The sequence below is a fragment of the Catharus ustulatus genome, chromosome 4, assembly GCF_009819885.2.
Source record: "Catharus ustulatus isolate bCatUst1 chromosome 4, bCatUst1.pri.v2, whole genome shotgun sequence".
NCBI classification, from domain to species: Eukaryota; Metazoa; Chordata; class Aves; order Passeriformes; family Turdidae; genus Catharus; species Catharus ustulatus.
Genome location: NC_046224.1, coordinates 24331638 through 24358877, shown reverse-complemented (window position 1 = coordinate 24358877; position 27240 = coordinate 24331638). Strand labels below are relative to the sequence as shown.

Genomic DNA, 27240 nt, shown 5'->3' with positions numbered 1-27240 from the left:
AGCAGCTCCTACCCTTTGACAATCGTCTCCTTTGCTCCAAGCCACCCTTGTCCCACCACACCAACCTCTGCCTCAGTGCCTTGGCTGGGAACAGGCAGGGATGTTTCCAGTTTCGTGGGGCCGAGCAGGTGTTTCCCAACCCAGCCTGTGAATCCATCTGGAAAAGCCCTATGATGCAGGTGCTGGAGCGTCAGAGAGGGAAAACACAACCGCCAACCTAATGGGCAGGGAGGAAATGTATGCAAATATATTCAGAAAGGGATCTGGTGATGCTAATAGGCTGTTAATCCTCTCAGAAAGCACCAGGAATAATATTTTTACACTTTGGTTGTTAAGGATTTTACTCCAAGCAAGCCTATAAGGACAGAGAGAGATGTGTAGGGAATGGCCACAGGCTGTGGCTGGGGACAGGGAGGGCAGTAGCCAGAGCCAGCTTTGGGACAGGAGCAGGCAGGATCACAAAATCCAGGTGTAACCAAATTAGACCCACGGGCAGATGTGATTTGCTCAGGGACAAGGAGACAAATTAAAACTTCCATTTGGTTGTACTAAAGCAACTTTAAATTAGTGATTAGATATTGACTATCTAATTTATGGGTCTTGATGCAGAGGTCACCCTGTTGCTGCTATGAGATCTCCCTGCGTAACTGCTGCTCCAAGGACAGGGTTCATCCAAAGCAAGCTGGTCCCCCAGCTTAATGTACTTTCAAATATATCAAGACTTTCTAACAGTCACTACTGAGCTCCTTTCCATGAAATCTATAAAACCAGTAGCAACCACAGGCTTCGTTCACTCCACACATTCCCTACGCTATTCCTCTTGAAGGAATCTAGGATTAATATTTTCTGTGAAGTTTGTTTCAAAGCAGCCCTTGGGAGGATCTTTTGTTCTCTCCAGGGCAGTGCTCAGGGATCCACACTGCTCCAGACTGGGCACCTGAAGGAAGGAGTGCCTGGTGGGGCAGACACCAGGGAATGGCTGTGCATGAACAGCTGTGGAACAGCCACAGTTCAAATATCTGGTAATTCAAATATCTCTCCACTTCTTCTTTGGCTCCAGGAGCCAAGTCGGAGCACTGGTGAGAAAGGGCTGGAAGTGGGATGGGGCCGGGAAGGGCAGAGAGCAGAAGGCTGCGACTGGAAGCAGGACAAAGGCTACTGCACCCATGGTGAATATCCCTGGAAAGCCTGGCCCTCGCCGGAGGGTGTGTCCTCAAGGCCAGAGGATGAGAGTCCTGCTCCCTCTGCCTTTTCCCCTTTGACCACACTTCCGTGTGTAACTTGAGACAAGCAGGGGAAGAAAAAAGAGGAAGGAAAAAAAAAAGGAAAAGGGAAAAACAGCGCGGTTATTCCCGCCTCTGCCTCCTCCTTTCTCTCCACCCCGGCCAGCCAGGAGCCACGTCACCGTCACCCAGCGCTGGCTTCGGGGCTGCTCTGCCTGGAGAGCTCTCCGGGACACAAACTCCAAACTTTCAGCCCGAAGCAGAGAGGAAGGCCCTGGGCCGGGAGAGGGAGAATCCACCACGGTGGAAAAGTAAACAAGGGAGACATCCAGCCTGGCAGGGGAAAGGCATCTGCAGCCCCGGGAGAGGGGAGACTGAACTTTGCGCTAAAGAAGGAAGGGCTCCGTGCTCAGGGAAAAAGGAAAGTTGGACCGAAGGAGACCGTTCATTCAGACGAGGCTCGGTGGAGAAAAACTCCCCGCCCTCGCCCTCCCTGCCTGCAGAAAGAGTCCCACTCCCTTCACCCTAGAGGAGTTTCCCCGGCACCATGAACATCTTCCGCATCCTGGGGGATGTCTCCCACTTGCTGGCCATCATTATTCTCCTGCTGAAGATCGTGAAGTCCAAGTCCTGTGCTGGTGAGTGCTCCCACGTCCCAGGGAAGGAGGGTGTCCCTTCTCCGGGGACAGTGCGGTGAAGGGTACAGCCAAACGGGAGCTGGAAAGGCCAGTGATAGCCCATAGGAACTGGCAGCCCTCCCCTGCGGGCTCTTTGAGGGAAGTCATCCTCTTCCTCTGGGAGGTCTCCCTGCCAGGAGAGGGCTGTGTTGGAAGGATGTGATGTGGCAAGGCGCACAGCCTCAGGCAGGTGTTGGGTCTCAGGGTGGTGAATTGAAGGAGAGGATGGCAAGGCTGGAGGGAAGTGAAAAATGAAGGCAAGAGGTTATGGTGGCACCGACACCAACAACCTGGAGGGGAAGCTGCTTTAGGTTGGAGGTTCTGCCAGTGGTGGACGGGTGCCAGAGGCTGCCCCATCCGAGGGTGAGGAAATCAGGACAGTAGCTTCTTGCAGGACAGTTCTGCTCACAGTTCCCTCCTCATCAGATTTTGGGGCTGGGCTGGTGGGGCTGTGGCCATTATCACAGGTACAGAAGTGGGTGGGCGTGACTGCATCTCTCTGCCAGCAGTGGCCAAGTTCCATCAGTGCCCCGGGGCTGGTCCTGCAGCTCTTCCCTCCTGTGGCAGATGTCACATCACACAGTCCCCGGTGGGGTGGGCAGGCAAAGGGGGGCAGGGAAAGGCCTTTCGATGACAGCAAGGACTGAACTGGCCAAAGTGGTGAACATACCCACTGAAGACCGGTTCCTTGAGGCAGCAAGCAGGGGCATCAGAAGGAACCTGCCTGGTCACTTGGGAGACCATGGCCACTCTGGGGTAGAGCTACCTCAGCACCCAGACACCAGCCCTGGCTCACAAAACAATACACAAATGCTTCCAAAGGAGGTGTAAGGGGAAACCACCATCCCACAGACCCTTCCCTTCATCTGCTTTCTTTTCCTTTCATCTCCCTGCCATGCAGGAATCTCTGGGAAGAGTCAGATACTTTTTGCCCTCGTCTTCACAACCCGCTACCTGGACCTGTTCACAAATTTCATCTCTGTCTATAACACTGTGATGAAGGTAAGGAGAGAGAGAGCAGCAGGAGAGGTTCCCCTCAGCTCGCTGTGGATTCTCAGGCGAGGGTACACAGTCACTGAGTTTTTCAGCCAGGAAGGGTGAATAAAGATACTTCCTTTGGTGCCACTGTCCCTCCATTGACCAGGAAAACTCCTTGCCATAGTCAGTAAGTGAGCTGAGCCATATTTAGTGCCACTAAAACCAGAACAAGATGCCCTGAACCAAGCCTGGGTGTCCTTGCACAGCAGGATCATTAGCATAAAGCTGTCACCAAGCCATGCTGTTCACAAAGTGCCCCAGAGGGACTCAAGCGTGAGATTCTCATGGTGCAGCAAGCTTTTCCTGACCACTGCAATATCTGCAGCAGAAGTCAATCTGTGAGGCAACACAGGCAAAGCATTCACCACTCCTGATTTTTGTGAAAGCCAGCCTCTCTTTAATTGCAGGTAAGGTCTTGCCATCTCCCTTCTGTCCCACAGGTTATTTTTTTGATTTGTGCCTATGTCACCGTGTATATGATCTACGTGAAATTCCGGAAAACGTTTGACAGCGAGAATGACTCCTTTCGCCTCGAGTTCCTGCTGGTCCCTGTCACAGGCTTGTCATTTCTGGAGAACCACAGCTTCACCCCCTTGGAGGTAAGGAAAAACTGAGGCAGGAAAAGGGAAGTGAAGCAGCAGCAGCCTGACACCAGGCAGCAGAGTGAGCAGCATGTTGAATAGCTGCGATTTTTAACAGCAAAAGGAGTCAGGAAAGGCAAAGTTGGCAGGCCTTGAAGACAGTACCATCTATAGAGCAGCTCAGTGCTGTCTCCTCTCACTCCCAGCACAGCGAGCTCATTTTCCCCAACTTCAGCAGCACTGCTCATCCCCCTCACACATCAGTGATTTGCCAAACACAAAGCTTTGGGTCTTAACACATACTAACTAGCACTGACTCCCCACTGCCTTCATTTCGCACCTCACAGATCCTCTGGACCTTCTCCATCTATCTGGAGTCCGTGGCTATCCTTCCTCAGCTCTTCATGATCAGCAAGACAGGGGAAGCAGAGACCATCACGACACACTACCTTTTCTTCCTGGGCCTCTACCGTGCTCTCTACATTGCCAACTGGGTCTGGCGCTACCACACAGAGAATTTCTATGACCAGATCGCTGTCGTTTCTGGGGTGGTACAAACCATCTTCTACTGTGACTTCTTCTATCTCTACGTCACCAAAGGTAGGTAAACAGGTTGCTGTAATACTGGAAAGTTCATTCAACATTCTTGCAGTATTGGGGTGGAGCTGCAACTTGCCATATGTTAATCCTTACGTTACTTTATTTGTGATGCATATAGTGCACCTAAAGTCCAGTTTAAAAAACATATCTATTGATTGAGAGTGGGCATCACTGCTTACAAGGCTCTGAATGTGTGTGTGAAACACAGCAAGAATTAAACCAGAGTTAAGCCTTGTTTAACCTCACCTTGGGAAGTTAACAACTGAGGTACAATTCAATTCTAGGTATATTTTGGAAGATTATGAATCACGCAAAAAAAATAAAACCAAAAAACTTTGAGGGGGAAAAAATAGCTGCAGGCAGACAATGTACCTGAGAAAGCAACTGCAGACATACGGAGATATTATTAAACCTTCTTTTCCTTTGATAGAGAAGATCAAGTTCTTGATTGTCAAGAACTGATTCTGTAGGAAGATGGGCATCTGCACAGGCAAGACACGCCTGTTTTCAAAAACCAGATGACTCTTCCATTTCAGTGCCACACTTTGGTAAATGACTACTAGAGCTTAAAAGCACACCAGGGACATAAATCCTGATAGAACACACTGTGGTTTGTTGAGGCTGAAGCACACTTAAAAACACCTTTCTGTTGAGGAGGATGGAATTAGATGAAATTAGCCAAGTGGACAACTATTTTCCTCCTTCTTCACTTTCCCCAACAAGTCTGCCAAAAGCAGTAATGATGGCCCACGTTTGAAGTTTCAAGGGATGGATTTTTGGTAGCTTCATGCAATACACCTGCTGATAGAGAGGTGATAGGAGCACTGAGCAGGTGGCTGGCCTTGGCAGATTAGGACTTCCTTCTGTCATTAAATATTTTTGTAGCCAGAAAAATACTTTCTAAAACTGCCATCAAGGTGCTTCACGTCAATTCAATTTTTTTTCCTTTTCTAAACTAATTCCCATTTTAGCTCCGTTCAATTCATGCGTCCTGCGTCCTTCTGTATTTTGTGAGAAATCCATACCCTTTGTAGTTGTGATGGTGGAACAAAAGGGGGAAAAAAACACAACTGCTGGCTTCCAATCTCACACTGCTAGTGACAGAGGTGCAAAATTTAGATGATACAGGAGGCAGAAGAAAAAAACACATTTGTAGATGGAACATCACAGCAGGAAGAGAATTGCTTTTTTTTCTCTTTTCCTTTTCACAAATGTTCTGGATCATGGGAGAGAAGTGTCTGAAGACATGCAAATACTTTGCAATCATTTATGAGAGCCAGCAATATTATAGCAGGTTGCATCTCTTATATTCTTTCAAAAAACCAAACTTTTCAAAACGTTTCTAACACTGAAGAGCTCAGAAAAAAGGGCAGCGATGCTGAAAAAAGAAAGCAAAAATGTGTTATATAAAGAAATTGATTTAATAAGACTTCTGAGCCTATACCAAAGCACTGCAAAGGGATTTTTATAGAATGCTACTTCTTTTTATCTTGTTTTCAAAACTAGATGAGCTCCCTTCTGTTTAACACAAGGACATGAAAGATATCCTGAGGAAGCTTTCAGTTCCCCAAAGCTTGTGTTTCACAGAATGGCCAGAGGTGTGGGCAGTCAAGGTGGAGAGGGGAAAATCATCTAATCCATGCCCCTGCTCATATTTTTCAAGGTCCTGTCCAGTAAGGTTTTGACTATCTGCAGGGTGAAGCTCTTTGGGCTATCTGTGCCACTGTCTGACCACCCTCACCATAAAATATTATTTTAAGATGTTTAAGTAGAATTTCCCATTGTCTCTTGCTCTGTCACTGGGCACCACTCAGCAGAGTGGCTCTGTCTCTATTCCTCCCATCCAGCACCTGTGCTCATGGGTAAGGTGCCCCTCATCTTTCTCAACACTGAACAGGCTCAGCTTGCAGCCTGTGCTCCTACATCAAGATGCTCTCGCATCCTTCTTGATTCCCCATCTCTTGTTCTGAGAGCCCAGAGGTGAGCCCACCACTCCAGCTGTACGCTGAGTGGAGAGGAAGAGCTCCCTGCTCACCCTGCTGGCAATGCAGCTCCAGATTGTGTTCAACTTGGTGTCCACCAGCACACCCAAGGCCTTTTCTGCCAAGCTGTTTTCCAGCTGAGCAGCCTCCAGCACAGACTGGTGCCTGGGGCTGTTCCACCCCAGGGCAGATGTGCGTTTGGCTTTGCTGACCTTCACAAGGCCTCCATTTCTCCAGCCTGGCATGGTCCGCCAGGCCCTCCCACGTGGTGCACCCTCAGCACATCACAGCCCTTCCCTTTGGCACCCAACAGACATGGACCTCAGTGCCCACCATGGTACCATCCCACCCCAGGCACAGCCACTCTGCACCTCTGACCACTGCACATCCAGCAGAGCCCTGCTCCAGCCACCCCATCTAAGCCTATGGAGCTCTGGCATTGTCCAGAGCCATCCCTGCCATCCCAAGGTTCAGCTCAGATGGGCTGGGAGGGGCTCAGTGGGGGTCTGGCCACAGACATCGATTCAGGCCATGTTCTGTATCAAAAGGAGGGGAAAGCACTAGGAATAGCACATCATCAAGAAAAATAATTAAGATAGTCCATCCATGAGAACAAGTAAACCATGGAAGACAAGAACCTTTTCCTTTAGCCTAAAGGAGGATAAATAGGTCGTGCTCCCCTCTTAGCACCATTTCATAGTGGTTGTCTCCCACTTGCAGTTTGCAAACCTGGCACCCCCCTATCTGGCACTTGAAATCACACGTTAGAAAACATAAAATTATTGAAACAATAAAACAGTTGAATTCCACGAAATTTATTCATTACCTTCTCTTTCTCTTTGCAGTCCTAAAAGGAAAGAAGCTAAGTCTTCCCATGCCTGTTTGAAGACATCCCACAGGCAGCACAAGAAATTCCAAAGATGAAGCTGTTTAAGATCACAGCTTTCCTTCCCTGGCCCTTTTTGACTAACGGATGGCTCAGCTGAGTTTCAACCCAGTGCCAGGAAGACAAGGCTTGGAAAACTGAAATGCTTTCGATCCATCAGACTCTTCCCCTCCATTTTTTTATTTCTTCTCACTTGAATTTGGTGCTAGTGCTGGCCAACACTGAAGTAGTGCAATTTCTTCTCTCCCAGCTCTTCCCAGCATCTACATCCAAAACACATCTCCCCCCTGTCCCTGAGGCAGCACAAGGGAAAATGTCACTCCCTTTAGTCCTTCAGCAAGTGCCCATGGTAAAGGGAACATGTGCTAATAAAGTCTGTTAACTGACCCATTTCACAGGTGACCATGTCTGACACAGCAGCTGCTACAAACTGTTACTTTAACTGTATGAACTAACCTCCTCTTGAAAATTAATTCTGCCTGACCCTCTCTCCATTCCAGCCCTGTAACATCGAAGAAAAACACATTGCCCTTTAAATAACATGAATCTTCTAATTCCACAAGTATTCAAACATCTTCCCCGCTCACTTATTTTCAGTTTCCCTGTATTCTACAACAGGGACGATTTCAAACAAAATTCAGTGGGTTGCCAAGAAGTATTTCCATCTCCTTGAATTTGACTTTTGAGAACTGGGAAGAACAGGGGCAAAGACAGCTTTATACTCCAAAAATAAAGACAAAGTTCACAATTTATTGACAACAGTGTTTTTATTTATACCTACAAAAGAAAACAAGATGGTATCAAAAGGACAATTTACAAACTAAGAATAGTAACATAGCTCTTAGTATCCTGTGCCTGAACACCACAGATCTATGAATCTCTCAATTCAAGTCTTCATTAATACAACAGGAATGTGTTCAGAGATCAGCAGGTGTGTGAAACAAGATGCTGATCCCACACAAAGCTAGTAACCCTTCCATTGTTCAGAGAAATCCAAACAGTAAATTGCTTCAGGAAGTGGGAGGGGAGGAGACACCCAGCTCAGATATCTGACACTCCCACAAACTTTTTACAGATTGAAAACAATGCAAACAACACTAGAGGTTAATGCTTTATCAACAAGAGCCCTCTGGCTGGTACATGGAGCAGAGCAGAGAGCACCAGGTGGGACAGGGGCAGCACATGCCACGGTGCATTCAGCGGTCTGGTTGACACTCTGAACCGAGACCCTGGACTTCAGCTGACCTCAATGGCAATAAAGCACTACAAGACTTGGCATCGATGTTTAAAATGCACAAGTCACCCCCCAAAAAAGCTGAAACAGACTATAAGGTAGCTTTGGCAGTCCAGAGACCCTTTTTAAAGTTGGCCAGTGAGATGCTCTACTCCTACACCCCTCAAATGCATTCTACTCTCAAATCTAAAACAAAAAAAACCCCCAACTCTGCATTTGCTTGCAAGGGAGGCCAAAGACCTATCAGTCATGCCTAGATAAACAAAATGTTTCTGGCTTTCACTTAACACAAGCAAAGGAACTTCCTGCCCATACACTGGAAATATAAAATGGAACCAGGGAACTAAGGTTCTGGAAGGAATCTCCCTTCTCCCTGTCAGCAACCTACCTGTGTACTGCACAAAGGAGAAAAAAAAAAAAAGAAAGAAAAAAAAAAAAGAAAAAAAGCACATCCATCCCCCAAAATGTTACTCTGGGAAGAAAGCAAATTTTTAAAGAAATAATTTCTGTATAAGCAAGCTCTTTTCCAGGGCTAGAAGTTCCACTCTGCTACAGAAGGAGTGGGCTGCCTTGTTCATCCATATGCAAGAACGCCAACAGAAAAACCCCACAACCCCCCTGCACTCTCCTAATGCAAAGAGCGTGCCTCAACCAGGAGATGTATCCATCCTTTTGTCATCTTATCAGACCAAGAGCAGCCAACTCCTGTTCATCATCTACTGTCTCTGAACCATTTGCTATTAGAAATAACAAGTCAACAACATGCTTTACTAAAGGGGGAAGCCCCCCTCACACCCACCTTAGCCTGTAAAATAAACAAGTTTTATTTATGTATGTACTAAAATTTCACTCTTCTCTAACATTGTCTAAAATACTACCTACCTGAAAGAGTTCAGCTCAAAGGGACCAATGGAGCAGGGAAATGCACTCAAAAGCCAGAGAAAGCAATAGTCAGTGCAAGGTACAAAAGAAACAAAGCTTCAGAATCAAGATGCACTAACCAGCTCACCGCTTACCTCATGAAAAGGAGATCCCAGGCAATCTCCCTCCTCCTGCCTTCCTCCCTCCCACCCTCCCCCCAGCCCACCGTATCAAACCTCTTAAATTTAAGTGCGGAAAACTCTGTCACATTTTATTGAGCGTAGCAGCATTCAGAACATTCCCCATGGCAAAAGGGAGCTTGCTTGTGAAGGACAAACAAGATAACGCTGTTCATCATTTCAGTTCTGCATAGTTTTCAGGCTCTCAAGGAAGACTTCTTTCAATAAACCAAACAGAAATTTGAGAGCAGTAACCAATTTAATGATAGGTTCCATGCATTTGCGATGCTGAAAGGTAACAATCATAGGAAAAGAACTTACTTAGCTGAACACTTCAGCAGTGGTACCCACAGCAACTATCTGGTTTTCAGGTAATGCATGCAAGATAGGTTTGGTCTCTGACACAGTTTTTTAAACCCAAGTTCCCTACTGCAGGCTGCTACAGGTAGCAGAAAATGGGGCTTCCAGAACTTGAGTAACTGCAAATATACCCAAGGCTTTACTCTGAACACTACTCAGCTCAGACAAATGAACAGAGTTTTCCTACAGAAAGTCACCTACAGTAAGATTACAAGCAGTAATAGTGAGCTATTAAAAAGAAAAAAAAAAAAAAAAGATTAGGAGAAGTGAACATTGCTCCCTTGCATTTACATTTTAAATGAAGTGCTTTTAGGCTCCCCCAGAGTTTCCCATCTCTCTTTATACTTCCTGAAATTAAGTTAACGTGTCACAGAATAGAAACTTCTTTCCCTCAAAAGCAAATTTTCACACAAACCTTAGACACCAAGATGATCCAGCTGGGACCTATCTGCCTTATACCCTTCTCTTTTAGAAAAAATAAAATTTCCAAATTCCTCAACATGCAAGACAAAAATAATAAGTTTTCCAGTCAACTATACATATATCTTAAAAAAAAAAAAAAGGAAAAAAAAAGTGGACAGGGTCATTAATGTGGACTGGGGGCCATTTCAAGGGATTTGGATAGTGAATTCTAAGTCTAACCTGCATGAGACATCACAATGGGAAAGAAGAGAAAGAAAAGGTTCCTTTAAATGCAAGAGATCTGCACTGGTCACCAGCAAGTGGTCTCATTTGCGGGAGGGGGGCGGGGGCGGGGGAGGGGGCGGGTACTGGTAGGTGGCAGTCTGTCCCATATAGCCCATCACGTTAGTGGCAGGGGGCTGCGGAAACTGTTGTGACATGAGCGGCTGTGGCTGCTGGCCCGAGCGCCCCACCATCCCTGCATACTGCTGTTGGGTAGTGCTCTGTGAGGTTCTCCCAGCCGTGGCAGCTGTGGTGCTGGCACCATAGCCACTAGCATTGTACTCTGCAGTGCCATAGCCACTCGTGCCATAGGCAGCTGCTCCATAGCTCCCTTGAGTGTAACCATACTGGCTCTGTGCTGCCCCAAAAGCAGAATTTGGGCTCCCGTAGGCACTGCCATAGGTCTTGTTGGCTCCGTTGGCATAACTTTCACCACGCTCACGGTCTCTGAAGCCACCTGAGTCTCTCCGGCCCTCTTTCACTCCCCGGAGCCTCCTGTCACACTCTTCCTGGTACATCAGGTTAGGGTTGTTTACTGAACTGCTCGTTCGGTAACGAGAACGACCTCCTGGCGATGGATATATCAAGATTTAGTACCATGAACAAGTCTTAAATAATGATCTCTGGTACACTTATGCCACCCTTTCTCCCCCTTCTACATCCCCAATTTTGCTCCCAAGGAGCACCTTCTTATGACTGACTGTAACTTCACTGCATGGCTGTGCATACACCTCTTCATTTTGTTCAAGGTGTAAAGATGAAGTTCAACAAGGGTTCTTTATGTATGTGCTTAAAGAAACAGAAGGAACTCAGGACGAATTTGGAAGTATAAGGAAACTTCTTATTCCTTCAGGGAATTGGAAAAAAAAAAAGTCTGTCAGTTCCTGAAATTCAGTGTATCCCTTTACTGATTTCAATTTTGCACGTCTACCTTGTCACCTGTCCTTAGTAGGAGCTGTGACGAAGCAATTACTTCAAGCAAAATCAGCTCCCTGAGGACCTTATGAGAGAAAAGAATTCTACACCTAAGGTGAAACGGGACTGCCTCTCTCTAGGGACAGAAGTACTACATCTACATCAAGTGTCAGGACCTCAAGTATAGAACAGCTTTACCACTAATGTGTTAGACCTGTACTTACTACTTCCCTACCCTCTCAACATTCCCTCCCTCAAAATGGGGAATGCATCCCCTGCCTTGTGCCTTTACCTCCACCGCCACCTCCTCCTCCTCTGTGGTCCACAAGCTGCATCAGCTTTGGATTGATGGCTTGATTGGCTTCTTCCAAGACTTTGATAAGCTCCCTGGCTTGTTTCAGATTTCCCGGTGTGAAGAAGGTGTAGGCAGTACCTTTGTTGGTACTACGTGCGGTACGGCCAATACGGTGCACGTAATCTTCGGAGCTGTTCGGATAGTCGTAGTTTATCACAAATTTAACATCTTCCACGTCTTGTGAAGTGCCCAGGAGCGAAGCACAGTGAAAGGGTGGGGTTGAGGAAAGGGGAGAAGAAGAGAGGACGTGCCAACGAAAGGTGGGGAGCACGAATGCAGGTGACAGTAATAAGAAAGAAAAATACAAAGTTAGTAATTGTATGGAATAAATACAAGACAGACTCATCCCAAAAGAGTAGAAGACTGAAATTTAAGATCATCAGGAACAAAGGTCAGTGTCCTGAAAAAGAATGGCAATTTTAAAGCAGCTTTGCCCTGCACTCAAAAGTCATCCTCCCCGGAATGCATTTCTCTGCCTTCCTGTGTCAAAGACACTGAAGTTTGCAAGTTAATTGAATTTCAATTTTTTTTTTTTCTAACAAAATCTGTAAAGTGAAAATGTCACCATCAGTCAGAGCAAACTGGGGCGGAGGAAGGGCAGAACTGCCATGGTAAAGCTTTTACTCTGTTGGGAGAAGTCTAACAAAAAATAACAGTAATGAGATCACTTACCTTCCACTCGGTAACATGAAATAAAAGGCAATCTTAAATTTACTTTTACAGTACTAATAAAATACAATGAACTAATTCCCCTAGCCTAAAGCTTTAGGCATTCAAGTTACATTAGTTTTATTCAGCCAACTCATTAAAAATTACTCAGACCTAAAGTATCTCAACTCAGCTTTGTAGTTATCACTAGAATGCATTGCACTAACATTTCTGTGCTGTTCTGTCCAGTTCTGGCAAGCTTGCATAATTTGGGCAATCCTGAATTCCGTAAGCAATTCCCTACTTCCAGTGTCAGATGGAAGCAGGAAATAAAATCATTAAAATGGTTTTGTATTCAAGTTTTAAAATTTAGGAGACCAGAATTGTGTGTTTTAAGACAGACTCTGTAAACTTATGGGACAGAAACCAAGTAAATGTTAGTGCAATGCTTCAGTGAAAGCACCTTAAGTACCAAAAGCACCTATTTGCTATATTATACAATATTTTCAAATGCACCATTCTCCAGTAAATGCCCTAACAGCTCATAAAAAAAAAAATTTAAAATCTGCATTTTAACAAGAATATTTTGAAAATATCCAAGATAAAACACAGATTTTTGTGATTTCCTTTCCTTTTTTTTGTTTTTTTGTTTTTTTTAAAGAGAGAAACATTCTCTGTTTGTTACCAGACCGATGCACACTCCCTCCTCCTGTGGGAAACCGCTGCAGCCGATCCCGTCTCTTTGCCTTTTATTTTTGGCGGCCTCCTTTCGAAAACTCCGCCCTCTGACACGGGACCACTGGAGCGCGGGGAGCATGCATCAAGGGTCCGTGGCAGCGAGAAGTCCCCACACACGCTCGCTCTGTGAACTGGCTTAGACGCTTCTCTGTAGCCCCATTTGGTTGTGAAGCGCCGGAGAACCTGGGCTCAGGTAAAAGTTTCAGGTCCTCCAACGCTTTTTGTCCCCTATTTGGGGCTCTTAGGGGCAATTGTAAAAAAAATGAAGATACAAAAACTACATCCAAAGGGTCAGACTGCATCTATTGCCCAGACTGCATCAATTTCAAAGGGGTTGTAGGAAAAATAAAAACATTGAGGGTTGTTGTGACAAGAGGGGGACTTTATGTCTGTTTCTTATTACAGCAAAGGGGGGGCTCCTCAGTCTTTGCTGACTCCAAAGTCCTGAATCACACCAAAAAAAGGGAGTGAGAAGGCAGGTTTCACAGGGGGCTGCGCGAGTCTCCAGCTAGGGTCCTTGATGCAACAGTTTTTTTAAAAAGGGAAAGTGAAGTATTGAGAGGAATACACGTGAGAGATTGCATCTTCACAGCCAGGGTGTAGCTAGACTGACAAGCTCCAGGCTACATGGTCCTCAGCCAGTCCCGTTTTGCACATCCAGTAGCAAGTGACTTGAATTACCAGAGAGGATACAAGGATGTGCTTTCCTGTCAGAAAGCACAAGGAATTGTAGCTACCAATGCAGACAGAACTGACTTGACTGGGGAGGAGTAGAAAGAATAGAAAGGCAGGAAGAGGAAGATGCAAGGGTATTTTCCAGACTAGAAAGCAGTCCTGGTAGAGCACGCAGCTTGCTGAAGACCAGAGCATGTACAAGACTCAGCTTCTCCAGTCTAGCGTGCTTCAAAGTGTTTGTGCACACTCACAATCCTCCTGCACTTTTAGAAGATAATGTAGCAGGATCAAGAATTGAGACTGTAAATCATTTTTGACAGCTACTTGGGAAACATTTCCTTTGTCAGACCATCAGAACACTCTATGGCACAGACAGTCTCCAATTATTAAACGGGACAGATATAAACTAGCAAACATGCTAGTCTACAGAGCTGTTTAGTCCATCATTGTAGATGTACCCCCCCACCCCTGCACTGAGAATTATCTGCAGCTGATATGAAAGCTTCTGTTAAATAAAACAAAACAAATTCAATGTTTTTAGTTTAATAGACTGAACAAAAAAAAAAAAAAAAAATAAAAAAAAGGAAAAAGGAAAAAAAAAAAATCAGTGCAGAGAGAGGACCTCACTCCAGGGAATCATCACAAAGAAGTCATTACGGGACTCAGAACTTACCTGAAAGAAGCTTTTTTGAAACCAATGTTCCATTAGGAAGAGGGAAAGCCCTGGTGACTCAGACAAAAGGCGCGCGCCCCTGTTTTATGTTATTTAGGTAGAAGCCTTCACTTTCCAGGATCTTGGAGGAAGTCGTCCAGAAGTTTGCCAGTTAAGTGACTTACTTTAAACAGCAAACTCAGGGCCCCAAAACAAGCAGAGATGTTGTTCAGTAACAAGAAACAGACTCTGATACCTTTCCCCCTTAGCTTGGGTGAAGTGGACGATGGGAAGTGGGAAGACTGTTTTCTGAAGTGTTATCCAATTGAGTCTTTTTGGGGAAGAGTGTTGGTTTTTGTTGGTTTGGTTTTTTTTTTGTTTTGAGGGGGTTGAGGCTGTTTTAAATGTCTAGGCAAGATGCACAAAGAAGCTACCAGCACACAGCAAGCCTGTTTAAAAAACGCTGCTAGAGAAAGCAGCTCTCTTTCATACAAACTGGTTTCAGGCCTCAGTCCCTTCTCCCAACAGGCCCAAGTTCTAACTGCACAGGTCCAGACATGACCCTAGAGGGCAGAGACTGAAGTCCATATAATCACTTCTTGAGGAAGTGCTGGACATTTTTTGAGGGGGGGAGGGGAAGGAGGGGTGAAGGTTGTGTGAACAAAGGCTGCCAAGTCTGTTAATGGTCTGCCTGTGTTAAAGTGACCATACGATGCACAGCACAGCCACCCTTTCAGCATACAAAGAGCTCAGGTAACTGAGGCTTTTAACAAGCTAGATTCTCTGAGTTACATCTCCAGCGATTTGCAGTAATTTTGTCTAGAATTTACTACAATGAGACATTGACTCCCAAGTAGTTTATCATCTACCAAACTCAGGGTGGGTAGAGTATTCAATGTCTGTTATTAAACTCAGAGCACTTCAGCAGCCATCCTCCTCTTCTAGGGTGGGCAGATGCGTAAGGACGGCACTCAGCACATGGCGTTTCACAACATAAATATGCTTATTATAAAAAGGGGCACAGCTGATGCATCCAGACAGATCATTTTCATACCACCAGAACAGAGCTGTGCGATTTTGATTCAATTACACATCTGGGTAATGAGATGTTAAAGGCCATATATCATCTCAGTGGTCCTGCCTAGAAGGAACACAGAGGAGGAGGGAAGGTTACACGTCAAGAGAAAAGATCTGGAGCAGTGCTTTCTCAGATGTGAATACATCTGCAGGGTAAACATGCGTGTACACTGGGGTTGTTCAAATCTGTGGTGTGTCATACAGGGAGAATATTCGCTATTTGCTGTCAAAATGCTCTCCCACAACTTCCTATTTGAACTTTATCTGACACGCTCTGAACTGAGAGCAATCCATCCCTACCATCCAGCAACAAAAGCTGGATTTGGGGAAGAAGTGAGTGTGGTGGAAGGGTTGGGTTGCATAATTGGACGTCTCTTCTCCCTCTTGGCGATCGATTGGTCATGCCTAGGCCTTGCTGCAGACCAAAGCCTGTTCATTAGGAGCAGGAAGAGACTTTGAATATGAAAGAAAAAAAAAAGATTAATGTTAAAAAACGTATTTCACATGTGGGGGAAAATCACGCTTTGAATTTTTTTTTTTTTAAAGAAATATTTTTCAGTCCAAAGAAGAAAAATATGCAGCAGTAGGCAAGAGTGGTCTATGTGTACAAACCTAGCCCACGAGATGCAACGTCGGTAGCAATGAGGATAGGAGCCTTTCCAGAACGAAACTCTGTAAAACAAAGTATGCTATGAAGTAAGATTTTTCAAAAAGATAAAGTTACCTGAATTTGATTTACATTAAATGCTCATTTTCCAGAAGCTAGATAAGGCGGGTTAATTCCAGAAACCCCAAGTTAGGATATAAAGCCTCAACGATTTTCCAAAATCCAGCTGCATTAAGCAATTTTCCCACTTTGTTTTATCAAAACAAACAAAAAAAGGTGCAAGTACTGAAATTTAGAGTACAAAGGCAAGAGAAGTCCTTTTACATGTGTCTATTTGGGCTAGAGATTAAAAAAACAATAATCAAAAAAAAACGGACCAGAGAAAAACATGTCTAGGTAAATTAGGCACAGCAGCCCAAGTTATTCTCCTGTCAGTGATAGACTCACCATTAAGCACCCAATCTCTTTCTGGCTGACTCTTGTCTCCATGGATACACATGGCTGGCCAACTGCCAAACAGAGATGGACATTAGTATAGATAGAAAGTACATACATTAAAAGAAATAGGACCCTTTATTGGCATGTTGTTTAAAAGTGAAAACTGGTAAGATTTGAGAAGTATTTTATTCTCTGGCCTCTAGTTACCCAGCATGTGTGCCGCAAACCCACTATCTACATAAACAACCATTTAAGTCAAATCACTTTTCTGCTATATTGATACAGTCCCCATCAGCATATCAGGATTTTGATACACTAAAAAAGCTGCACCGTTTACAAACACTCTCTTGTAATAATACTTAGATGGAGTGGAATCTTCTGGCAAACAATGACTGAATTCAGCAAAGAAAATAATGGATAAGTTGTTCCCCTCAATAGCATCGTGAACATTTAAACCTTACTGCTTTTGGTTACAATTTTTGTCTCCCACTAGGAAAAAAGGGGGGGAAGAGGAGAAGCTAATCACCCATCTCGGCGCATCCTGCGAGTGAGATCATCACATCGCCTCTTTGTCTCCACAAAGATGATAGTCTTGTTTTCCTTCTCTGCCATGATTTCTTCCATTAGTTGTATCAGTCTAAAACAGACATGAGAGCCAAGATGTAGAGCCACACGTAGCAGAATACAAGATGTCTCTCCCAAGAGACATTGAGAACATATATACATCCATATAAGTTAGTCAGTATCACACAGAATTTCTGCTAGATGTACAAAGGTAAGATCAAAATACACACAAGAGAAAAATTAATTACAGGACTGACTTACTTTGTAACACTCACAGATTAAACGGCAGTACAAGTAACTTCACTATTTAGAATTCCTAGCAGGCTTACAGAGCATTTCAGACTTTGAAGTACAACCAAAGAACATGAAATGGTGGGAACACCAGCTTACTTATGGTCTTTCTCGCTTTCCATGCATACATCCACTATCTGCAGGATATTGTGGTTGGCACTTAGCTCCAAGTTTCCCACATTGATCTGAACATAGTCCTGCAGGAAGTCCTCAGCAAGCTGGCGCACTTCTTTTGGCCAGGTGGCACTCCACATCAGAGTCTGGCGGTCAGGCTAAGGAAAAGGGAAAACAGATTTGCTCATGGTACTAGATTTCAAACAGGAAAACAAGGGAGGCTGTCCTTCTAAAAGGATCACGCACCCTTATCTGGTCAACGATTTTACGAATTTGTGGTTCAAATCCCATGTCCAACATTCTGTCAGCTTCATCCAGCACCAGGTATGTACACCGACGAAGGTTGGTCTTTCCAGCCTCAAGGAAATCAATCAAGCGACCTGGTGTAGCAATGCAGATCTCCACACCTTCAGAACAGAATAAGGAATAAGAGTAAGGCTCTTCATTTGAATGTCAACTGGTATTTTTAGTCAGAATGAATCACCTTCTAGAGAAAAATTGTTTTAAAAAAAAAGCACCACCCTCATTCGTACCCAAGACTGAATCACTTCAGTAGAAGCCTTAGTTCTGTTTAATATTTTTTCCATTCTGAAATTACAGTTACAGTGCCATTAGAATAATAAAAGGTTACTGCCAGAGAACACCTGTGAAGAGTTATCTAAAAATCAGAAATGAAGTAAGCTTCTACTCCAGCCTGAACCACCTTCATCCAGAACTACGCAGTCTAGAGAGGTGTCTTTTTCAAACATGAGGCACTCCTCTTGCTATATGCATTAAATTACTTTCACTTCTTTTTAATATATAAAGCCAAAGCATAGGCTTTAAGAGTGAGAAATTATGTACCAACAGTGAGAGACAACCATCCTATCAATGTTTGTGGAGATAAGAAGAGAGTTCAAATATTCCTAACTAACACCAAGTTGGGCAATTTACACATTCCTTAAAAGGAGGATCTGGTTTCCACCAGTTCCCAAATTTTACAGTGTCACTGAAATATCCACAGAAGGTAAGTTTCAGGAAGAAGAGGCATGAAAAAGATTTTCTTCTTAAGCAGAATATCTAATTTACAGCACTCTAGAAAGGTGTGCAAAACCCCCGCAAGCTGATTGTCCGAAGGACTCTTCAGGAAACCTTGGACTCTTCCACTGAAGATGTCGGTTTCGAATTGGAAAGTACTGTTTTCTTGAACAGAGATCTCCCACACACTTCTACCATGCATGCCTTTATCCTTGCTGAAGTTTGCAATACGGACCCTGCAAACTGCAGTGGTAAGCTAAATTTTCTGATTTCTTGAATAGATCTGAATGCATGTCTGCCTTGGTAATAATTCTTGAATCTTTCCACATAATTCCATTACATTTTTTTATCTAGTGAAAATGAAAGCCATCAGCACATTCCTGCATTTGAAATTACAGATCACTTAAGTACTACCATGTTACAGTGGTGGCTTACAGAGTACATAGTGTTTAGTGCTTAAGAACAATTTTTTAAAAACCCCAAAAACTACAAAAAAAACTTCTACCAAAGCAAAACCACACATTGCTCCTGCTGTCCAAAGAAATTTCTATATATTCAGGAACAAAGTTTGATTATTTGAATGAACATAGGCAGAAAACGTGAAATCTGCCTTAATAAAATTTCTTCATTAAACATGCTGGTATTGCATTTCCTTAAAATAACTTTTTTTGTGAAGTCTTCTTTTCTCCTTTCTACATCCAAATGATCTTCACAAGTGGAATGTTCAAAGAGCAAAAAGAAAGAAAATCTAATATCCAAGTCACTATACAGCAAATATGAACTATCACTGCAACTGGAAAATAAGACATTAATTCACTCTCATCCCCTTCCAGATAGATTTTGGTAAGTTTTATTTCTACAGAGAATTTTTCCTCCAGAAACTGGAAGCACCCATTTTTAAATTACCTCTTTCTAAATCTCTGATCTGGGGACCTTTGGGTGCTCCTCCATATATGCAGGTACTCTTCAGTCTTGAACATTTGCCATAATCATCAGCCACCTGCTGCACTTGCTGGGCCAACTCTCTAGTAGGTGCCAGAACCAGACACTGCAAAAGGAAATGATTCAGGAAGAGTCAAGCTGCATACACACCCCTAACATAAAACCATAAGCAAAGTTGGACCATCTGCTCTTTATTAGCAAAAACATTTAAGTATCTTGAGACTACACCAGCAATTGCACAGAATTTAAACTGAGTGGGGATACTCACACTGAGATAGTAAAAATTCCTATTCTGATAAGATAGGAAAAACTACTATTCTGCTATACTCATTAAATAAAATACATACAAAAAGGAAGAGAATCAACAAGCACTTACAATTGGGCCATCCCCTCTCTCCAAATATGGCTGGTGGTTGATGTGAACAATCGCAGGCAACAAGTACTAAAACAGAAGAAAACGGTATCCTATAATATATTTAAATTGTGATCCTGCAAAACCAGATACCTGCATTTATCGAGCAGAAGATTTTAAGAGCTGCTGACCAACTGCATTCACTTGGGCATGAGCACAGAAACTGGTTGCTCAGCACCTCGGAAAGGAAGGGTCACTTACATTTGGAGTGTAAGTTAGCAGAACTGGGTAATCATTACCTTAGCCAACATTTTTAATAAAGAATAAAAATACTTTTTAACACTGCAGTTAAAATTAATGTCTATGCTGAAATTCAACCATTTTTTATTTTAACATGTGTAGTTTATAAAACAGGTGTGCTAAAGAGAACATCCAGTTTTTTAACCACAATGTAAGCATAGACCAAAGAGAACTGACTAAGCATCCAAACAGGAAGATGCACAAAATGCACACCTGTGAATACAACAGGCTTGTAGTTGAGCTGAAACTCAAGTGTCCCCCATGATGCAATACAAGAAGCTTTAAAAACGTAATCATGCCACTGCTAGTACTGGCAAAGCCCAAAAATTAACTGATAGGTAATTTCTGCCAGGTGACCAAGGAAGCCAGCTGAACAAATAAAAGGAAAGAATACGCACTGCTAGTGTCTTGCCAGAGCCGGTCTGTGCAATGCCCACCATGTCACGACCGCTGAGGGCTAGTGGAAAGCCTTGGCACTGAATTGGAGTGGGCTCTGTGAAGTTCTGGTCCATCAAGGCATCCATCACATACTCTTCAGAATTTAAGAAAAGAATAAATTTCTTAAAGGATAACTGAGATTTTAGGGAATCTTTTAGAGAACAGAACCAGTAACTGTTCAGGTATCTTCTGAGCAATCTTCATGATCTTAAAGAATGGCAAAAATACTTACGCGGAAAGCTACACTGGTGGAAGGCAAACACCGGCTTGGGGCAGCCCTCCATTCCCCGAATTGTTATCTCCTTCTTCCTTCGCAACTCTTCAACTTCATACTATTTATGTAGAAAGAAAAAAAAAAGTGTCAAATACCAGCAGGGACCTAAAGTGCATGTTTCTAACTACTAACTCTCTTCTCACTTGTCGATAACACAACTTTGTTAGAGAAATAAATTAAAACAGATCTAGAAAAGACTTCTTTCCTAAAGACTTTATTTTAAAACTGAGTTATTGTACAGCTTCTCTGATATTCAGAGGTATGAAGTCTCTATATAGCCTAAAAGGACAAATGTCAATCTCTTCTTACAACCAGCTCTTCTAAATAAAAAGTATGTTAATGGAGTATTTTTAGGAATTACACTTTTTCCAGAAGTCAGCTTGAAAAGCGATTAGAGACAGAGAATAACAAACACACTTTATGTGACAGTGCTTAGAATTAAACAAACTAAATAGGTCCTAATATACCATGAACAGAAGGCAGGGCAGTGCTTCTCCTTCAATTAACACATTCCAGAGGTAAATACAGAGCTCTTGCTGGGTAACTTGCAACTCTAATGCTGCTTGGAATTGTTTCAGAGAATGAAAGAAGCTCTGACAACATCATAATGATATCCCAGGACCTCACAATTTTTTAAAGGAACTTCTTGTAACATTTCTGAAATATGTAGCCACATAAGCACAATTTCAGGATTAGAGAAAGTTTTTTATTTTTGTCTAGATTATCTTGCAAGTTGAACTGTCCTTTGCAACATGCTTTGACAATTCAAAATCAATGCTTATTCAAAATCAATAGAGGCACATCAATACCAAATATGCACTTTATCCAAAGCAATAGAGTCAGTATTTCTGAGAATCCCCTGAGCTTGAATTAAAAGGTAAAAAAAGAAAGTTACTTCTAGGGAAGATGTGAAAATCCTTTTAGCTGACTAAGCCAAAGGCAGCTACAGCAGCTCATGCAAAACCATGGCTCAGTAGCTCAAGATGTGGTATCTTTAAGAAGTCAATATCCTCTTCAATTCTTTATGCCATATGCATATTTCACATAAGGATGCTTAAGCCTATGCAATCAGATAATGACATTTTGTTTGTTTGCTGCCTCATGTTAAGAACAAAAAACTCCTAATTTCTAATTATAAAAACACATTGCAAGAGAAAATGAAGACTAGACTCAAGTTCAGTAAGAAAGGAAGATTACTGTATGTACAGAATAATCACAGAGTACAGCACCTGGTTTTGAGCCCCCTATGTGAGAAGGACATGGTTTTAACAGGGCATGTCCAATTATGGAGGAAAGCTGGAGGCTGCAGTGCAGGCCATATGAAGACATACTGGGAGTACTGGATTGTTTAGCTTGGGAAAGACTGGGCTAACAGCGACCTTTAACAGCTACTTTCAACTATTTGATGGGTCACTACTGGAAAGATGTTCAAAATCCTATGAGAAACATTGAGCCCTGAGATAGCCACCCAGAGAGGATATAAATTCTCCTCATCTCTGGGGATATTCAAACTCAAAAGGACAAGACACTAAGCAACCTGCTCTAGTTCTACCATTAGTGCTGCTCCAAGCAGAGGATTAGACTAGAGATGTCCCCCAAGGCCTCTTTCAGCCCAAATTACTTTTAAGACAAAACATTACTTTTAAACCTTTCTCATGGATTTCTGTCACTTTTAGTTCATTACCTTAGGTTTTTCCAAGGTTTCTCCAGTACTGTAACTCTCTAATTTTCATCTCCACTGACAAATCGCTAGACCAGACAAGCATTATAAAAATGCATTACAAATGACAAAATATAAAATACCTCATATAAAAACAACCGAGAAACACATCCTTTGCTAATGCTAAACAGTAAAGGCCACTAGAATCAGTATCCAGCAAAGTACACACGCCAAACAAGTTAATTGTCAGCTCTATTTTACATGTTGTCCCAGCCTTCCAAGGACAAGTTTTTCAACTTGTGACACTTTCTGTTGTAGACAACACAGCACTTACTGGAGTAAGCCTGGCCACTTCCGGATGTTCCACATAAAAATTCTTCTCAAACTTGGGTAGCTCATTTAAATCCCATTTTTTCTTACGCAAACGTTCCCCTGGATTACCAAATTTCTTTGGAGGAAGAGGACCTCCGCGACTTGCTCCAAACCTGTGAATGTGAATGTTAGGTATTTAAAAAAATTCTACCAGTACTTAAAAACTATTCTAGAATTACTCTGGATTTTTCTTAAGAATTTTCTTGTGTTTTCCCCAAGCTGACATATGATGACAACATATTAGGAAGTCAACTCCCTCCAATGACTATGATTGTATAAAACTTGAAATAACAAAAACCTGCTTTGGGTTGGTTCTGAACATAAAATTATGTTATTACAAATCATCCCTTTAAAGCTCCTGTCTCTAGGACATAGCTGCAAGTACACTACAGCATTTGTCTTGAAACTGGCAGTGCGCTTACAACATGGTTACATAAAAGGGTAAGAAAAATCTCTCCTTGCAAGTTCCTTCTCTGTCTCTCAAGGTTAGTTTTACACTAAAACAGCTATTTCACTATCTCCCCCTATCTTCTCTCCCTTCTTATCAAGAAGTACGCCTCAAATGAAAAACAGCAGACTGAAGAACAGAAAGTAAACAAGGCCAGCCAGGCCTGGAAGTCCATCTGTAACTATGTAATCAACAAAATTTTAAAAAAGACTAATTTTTAATAAAACACAGCCTAATAGGTAAAAAAAAGCCAAAAAACCACATGGGAAAAATCCTATCCTCTCTCAAATGCATTATGATGAAGACTGAAGAGAGCAAGAAGCTCATGTCCACAAAAAAAATTCTAACTAGCACAACAATTCAAAAGTTATTGCTCTTTCTAAGTTTTCTCTATCCAGTTAATTATATACACTTCAGAAGGTAAGAACTGTAATGACTGGCTCATGCAACAGCCAAAACATGAGCTTCTGGTAGTAAACTGCCAGATTAACTAAAAACTCAGTGGCATTAAATGATTATTTACTGCAAATATCATGAACTGTATTTTTAAATAACACACAAAAAAGAAGTTACTGGACTTTCATCAGTATTGAACAAATTCAACAGAAAGAACTTTTCAAAATATTATCAAGTCCACTTTTGTCCTAAAGGTACAGCTTTATGCAAAACATGAATTCATGAGACATGCCCATTTCAAACAACTTTTAGAAAGCAGAAACAAAGTCTCTGCACCTTACCCAGGTAGTCCACTACTAAATAAAAACTGGCAATGAAATAAACTGAAAGAAACAAAAATCTCTAAGCAGCATTCTTACAGGAGTAACTTGTGGACAAAAGTGGGGGTAAAAAAAACCCAAGAGCTGGAAAAAAAAAAAAGTTCTGAATTATCTTAAGTATAGGACTACCTGCTCAAACACTGAGTACCTTTGTTCTTTAAATCACTTCCCAACAGAAACTATAAATTATAGTGACTAAGAGACCAAAGAAACAGAACTCAAATCAACATTCTAAGAGGAAGAAGCAGTTAAATTGTTTGAAAGGCCAAGTCCAGCAGATATAATTTAACTCAAAACCTGCTAAGTTAAAAATGTCTGCTGTGTTGCAACTGTGCATTAGACTTCTTCCCTTTCCTATAAATATCCCTTATTTTCTTATCTGTGTGTCTATCAGATGCCCCAGACAGCCTGCACAGTCATCAAGTTTTTTTCTTATGAACAAAAGACTATGAAACACAACTTTAAAAACACCTTTAAGCATTATGCTTCGTTTTAGGACAAAGGAAAAAAAAGGCACAGACTTTCCTTTAGAGGGACATTCACCTTTGGTAATGTTTGTTACCAATCATGTTAAACTGAAGTGAAAATGTCAACAATCTCAGTACCCAAGCAGTTCCCACAAAACCCAAAACCTCACTCAAATCCACAGCAGGTTCAAAGGGTCGATGAGTTCCCTTAGAAAAGGAAACACATGACAGGGCTGCTTGCAAGCTTGTCCACAGTTATCCAGAGGGGAAAAATGCTATATTCTACACAGAAGGCACATAGTTTCAGTTCTCCACTCTTACACACAATATGCCTGGATACTGACCTGAAAGGAAGGAGCCCTACAGCAGCCCTTAAATGCTGCCTCTGTGGGGTTTCATTTGCTAAACTGGCAGTAATTGACACTTCGCATTCTGACTTCAAGTAAAATGAGATTCCAACTCCAATTAAACTGATTTAAATCTAGTATTCCTCTGGTTTGCCAACAGTTCTCTTTTCAAAGTAAATCCAGGCTGGCTCAAAACACACTGCTCCCTAATATTACTGGTGCCATCACTTCTGGGACAGAAATGAGGAAATCTGATACATTCCAGAGCAAAATGTAACAATTTTCCATCTTAAGAAGTCACCTACAACTCATTCTTGACAAGAGAAAACTAGAAACCTTGTATGTGATTAGACTACAAAAGAAGTGGAGATAAACTTTCCAATGGTGCTGAACTAGCACACTGGGTGGCCCACCATTTTATACACGTCATTTATGAAGGTAGTTGTTAGTGGTTACAAGTATCTTCACACCTTAAAAGGATGTATTAAAGCATTAAAGCTTCATGGATAATATGAAAAAAAATGCAAATGACCACAAACTTTACAAAGAAGCACGTAGGCACTTCTTTTACTCATGCAAAAACTCTGATCTAAAAGAGAAGCATCCACTTTAATTAAAGATTTTACAGAAAATGAAATCGCACTACTTTTAAGGCACATCAAGTGTTGTGGCAATGCTTTGGCCAGTGTTCTTTTAAGTAAGTGTATATAAATCTGCATACTCAAACTCACTCACTAAACTCCAAAAACAGCTGTGGTCTGATCTATCTCAGACTTGCCAAAATGCTTACTCCAATGTCCTTGTGTTAAACTGAGCTGGAAACCTCTTAGCAGAATAACACCAGAACCCTCCTCTCTGTGAAAAAAAAATGAAAGTATCTTTTAATTTCAGAATGTTAAATGTGGGTGTAAGATAAAGCAATAATATAACTATCTCCCTTCACAGACGAGAAACTGAATGTCAAAGTGCATTGCAATGTATAGCAAAATAGTCTTTAATCTCCCAATGGCAAGGGAAAACAAGAGGAAAAGGAAGTGAGGGAGAAAAAAAAAGGGGAAAAAAAAGGAGAGAAGACTCATTAATTGTGATCTAGCTTACCATATTGAAGAACCCACATTGTATGTTTTTTGCTAATCCTTGAGAACTACTCATGATCTGAAAATGCCACTCTCAGAAGTCAGCTCTTTCTCTTTAAAAAGGCCTGATACAAATGCCTTATTACCTTCAGCCCTTAAAAACCTCGAGACTCAATCTAGTTATGTAGTACAACACCACTGTATTTATTGCTGTCGTTGTAGAAAGAAAACACATCAAATCAAACCTACAAAAGCCTTTTGCAAGCCAAACCTCCTTGAAATAACAGATTCAAGAGTACCAAGCACTAGGCCTTTACAGAATCACACAAATAATATCTGCAGCTCTATGTAAGCTTGGCAAGTGCGGTGCAGCACCACACCGAAATCACCCTCCCGAGTACCCGAGTCCTCCCGCATGGCAGCGTTTCCAATCCCATTTCCTATCACGGTAAGCCTGGGAACGCAGCTGACAGAGATCTCCCCCCCACCGCCATCGTTCCAGTAAGTCCAGAAGGAGCAATGACAACCAGAAGGGCAGACAGAAGGACAACCAGCCCTGCCAGGGCCACCGACACCTTCCTGGCTGCGGGAGGGAGGGTGCCACGGGCCTCGCGGGGCAAACAAGGGGGCTCGCAGAAAATAATTAAGAGGGCAGGGTAGACGCAGGCCTTAAAATTGCAAGCAAGGCTAAGAATTAGTTACACATGAACGGTGAGAAAGTTAAATTTAAAAATTAATAATTTTAAAAAACACAAAACGCTCAAAACCCACCACCCCGCTTTGGGGACACATAAGTCTCCAACTATCCCCGCCCCCACACGAGAATCTATGGGGGGAAAATCTCCACAAACGGGATTTTGTCTCCCCCAATACCGCCACTCCAACACACACCCCCCAACCCCGCGGCCTCCCCCCGCCCCCCACCGCCCCCCCGCCATGCCGATCCCCCCCTTACCCGCCGCGGTCTCGGTCGCGGCCCCGGTCCCCGAAGCCTCTCATCGCCCCCGGAGGGGTGGGTGAGAGGCAGCGGAACGCCGGCCGTGGGGACGGCGAGGGGCTGGGGGTACGGGGCGAGGGTCCAGCCAGGGGCGGCTGCGCCTCGGAGGCCTCGCTTTGCGCCACCTCGCCTCTTTGGTTGGACACAAAGGGAGAAGAGGTGGTCGGTGGGTCCGAGACCCGCTGGGCGTCAGCGGCCGGAACGGCGGGGCTCTCGGTCGGCTCCAGGGCCTGGGTAGTGTGGAGACACCAGCGTCTTCTTCCTCCGCGCTCCCGGCACAAAATGGCCGCCGCCGCCCCGGCCCGCTCCGCTTACGTTACGGGCGGCCCGGCGCTGCGCAAGCTGCGGCCCTCCGAAACACCTACGCCTATTCACGGAACCCAACTACGCACTAA

General features: G+C 43.2%; 2 protein-coding genes across 2 annotated transcripts; one reads left to right on the top strand and one right to left on the bottom strand.

The window, feature by feature from the left end:
• The first annotated feature begins 1368 nt into the window (after window positions 1–1368).
• KDELR3 (KDEL endoplasmic reticulum protein retention receptor 3) lies at window positions 1369–9876 on the top strand. Its single transcript, XM_033059069.2, has 5 exons — window positions 1369–1861; window positions 2802–2902; window positions 3379–3537; window positions 3867–4119; window positions 6947–9876. The coding sequence occupies exons 1-5, from the start codon at window positions 1771–1773 to the stop codon at window positions 6985–6987; spliced, it is 645 nt and encodes a 214-aa protein (XP_032914960.1). The 5' UTR covers window positions 1369–1770; the 3' UTR covers window positions 6988–9876.
• Window positions 7736–27160, bottom strand: DDX17 (DEAD-box helicase 17). The gene is made up of 13 exons (XM_033059060.1): window positions 26804–27160; window positions 22697–22847; window positions 20661–20760; window positions 20389–20522; window positions 19715–19780; window positions 19303–19444; window positions 17626–17786; window positions 17365–17537; window positions 16937–17047; window positions 16420–16481; window positions 15978–16037; window positions 11513–11752; window positions 7736–10873 (listed from the first exon to the last, which is right to left on the bottom strand). The coding sequence occupies exons 1-13, from the start codon at window positions 26845–26847 to the stop codon at window positions 10350–10352; spliced, it is 1968 nt and encodes a 655-aa protein (XP_032914951.1). The 5' UTR covers window positions 26848–27160; the 3' UTR covers window positions 7736–10349.
• Window positions 27161–27240: the final 80 nt, after the last annotated feature.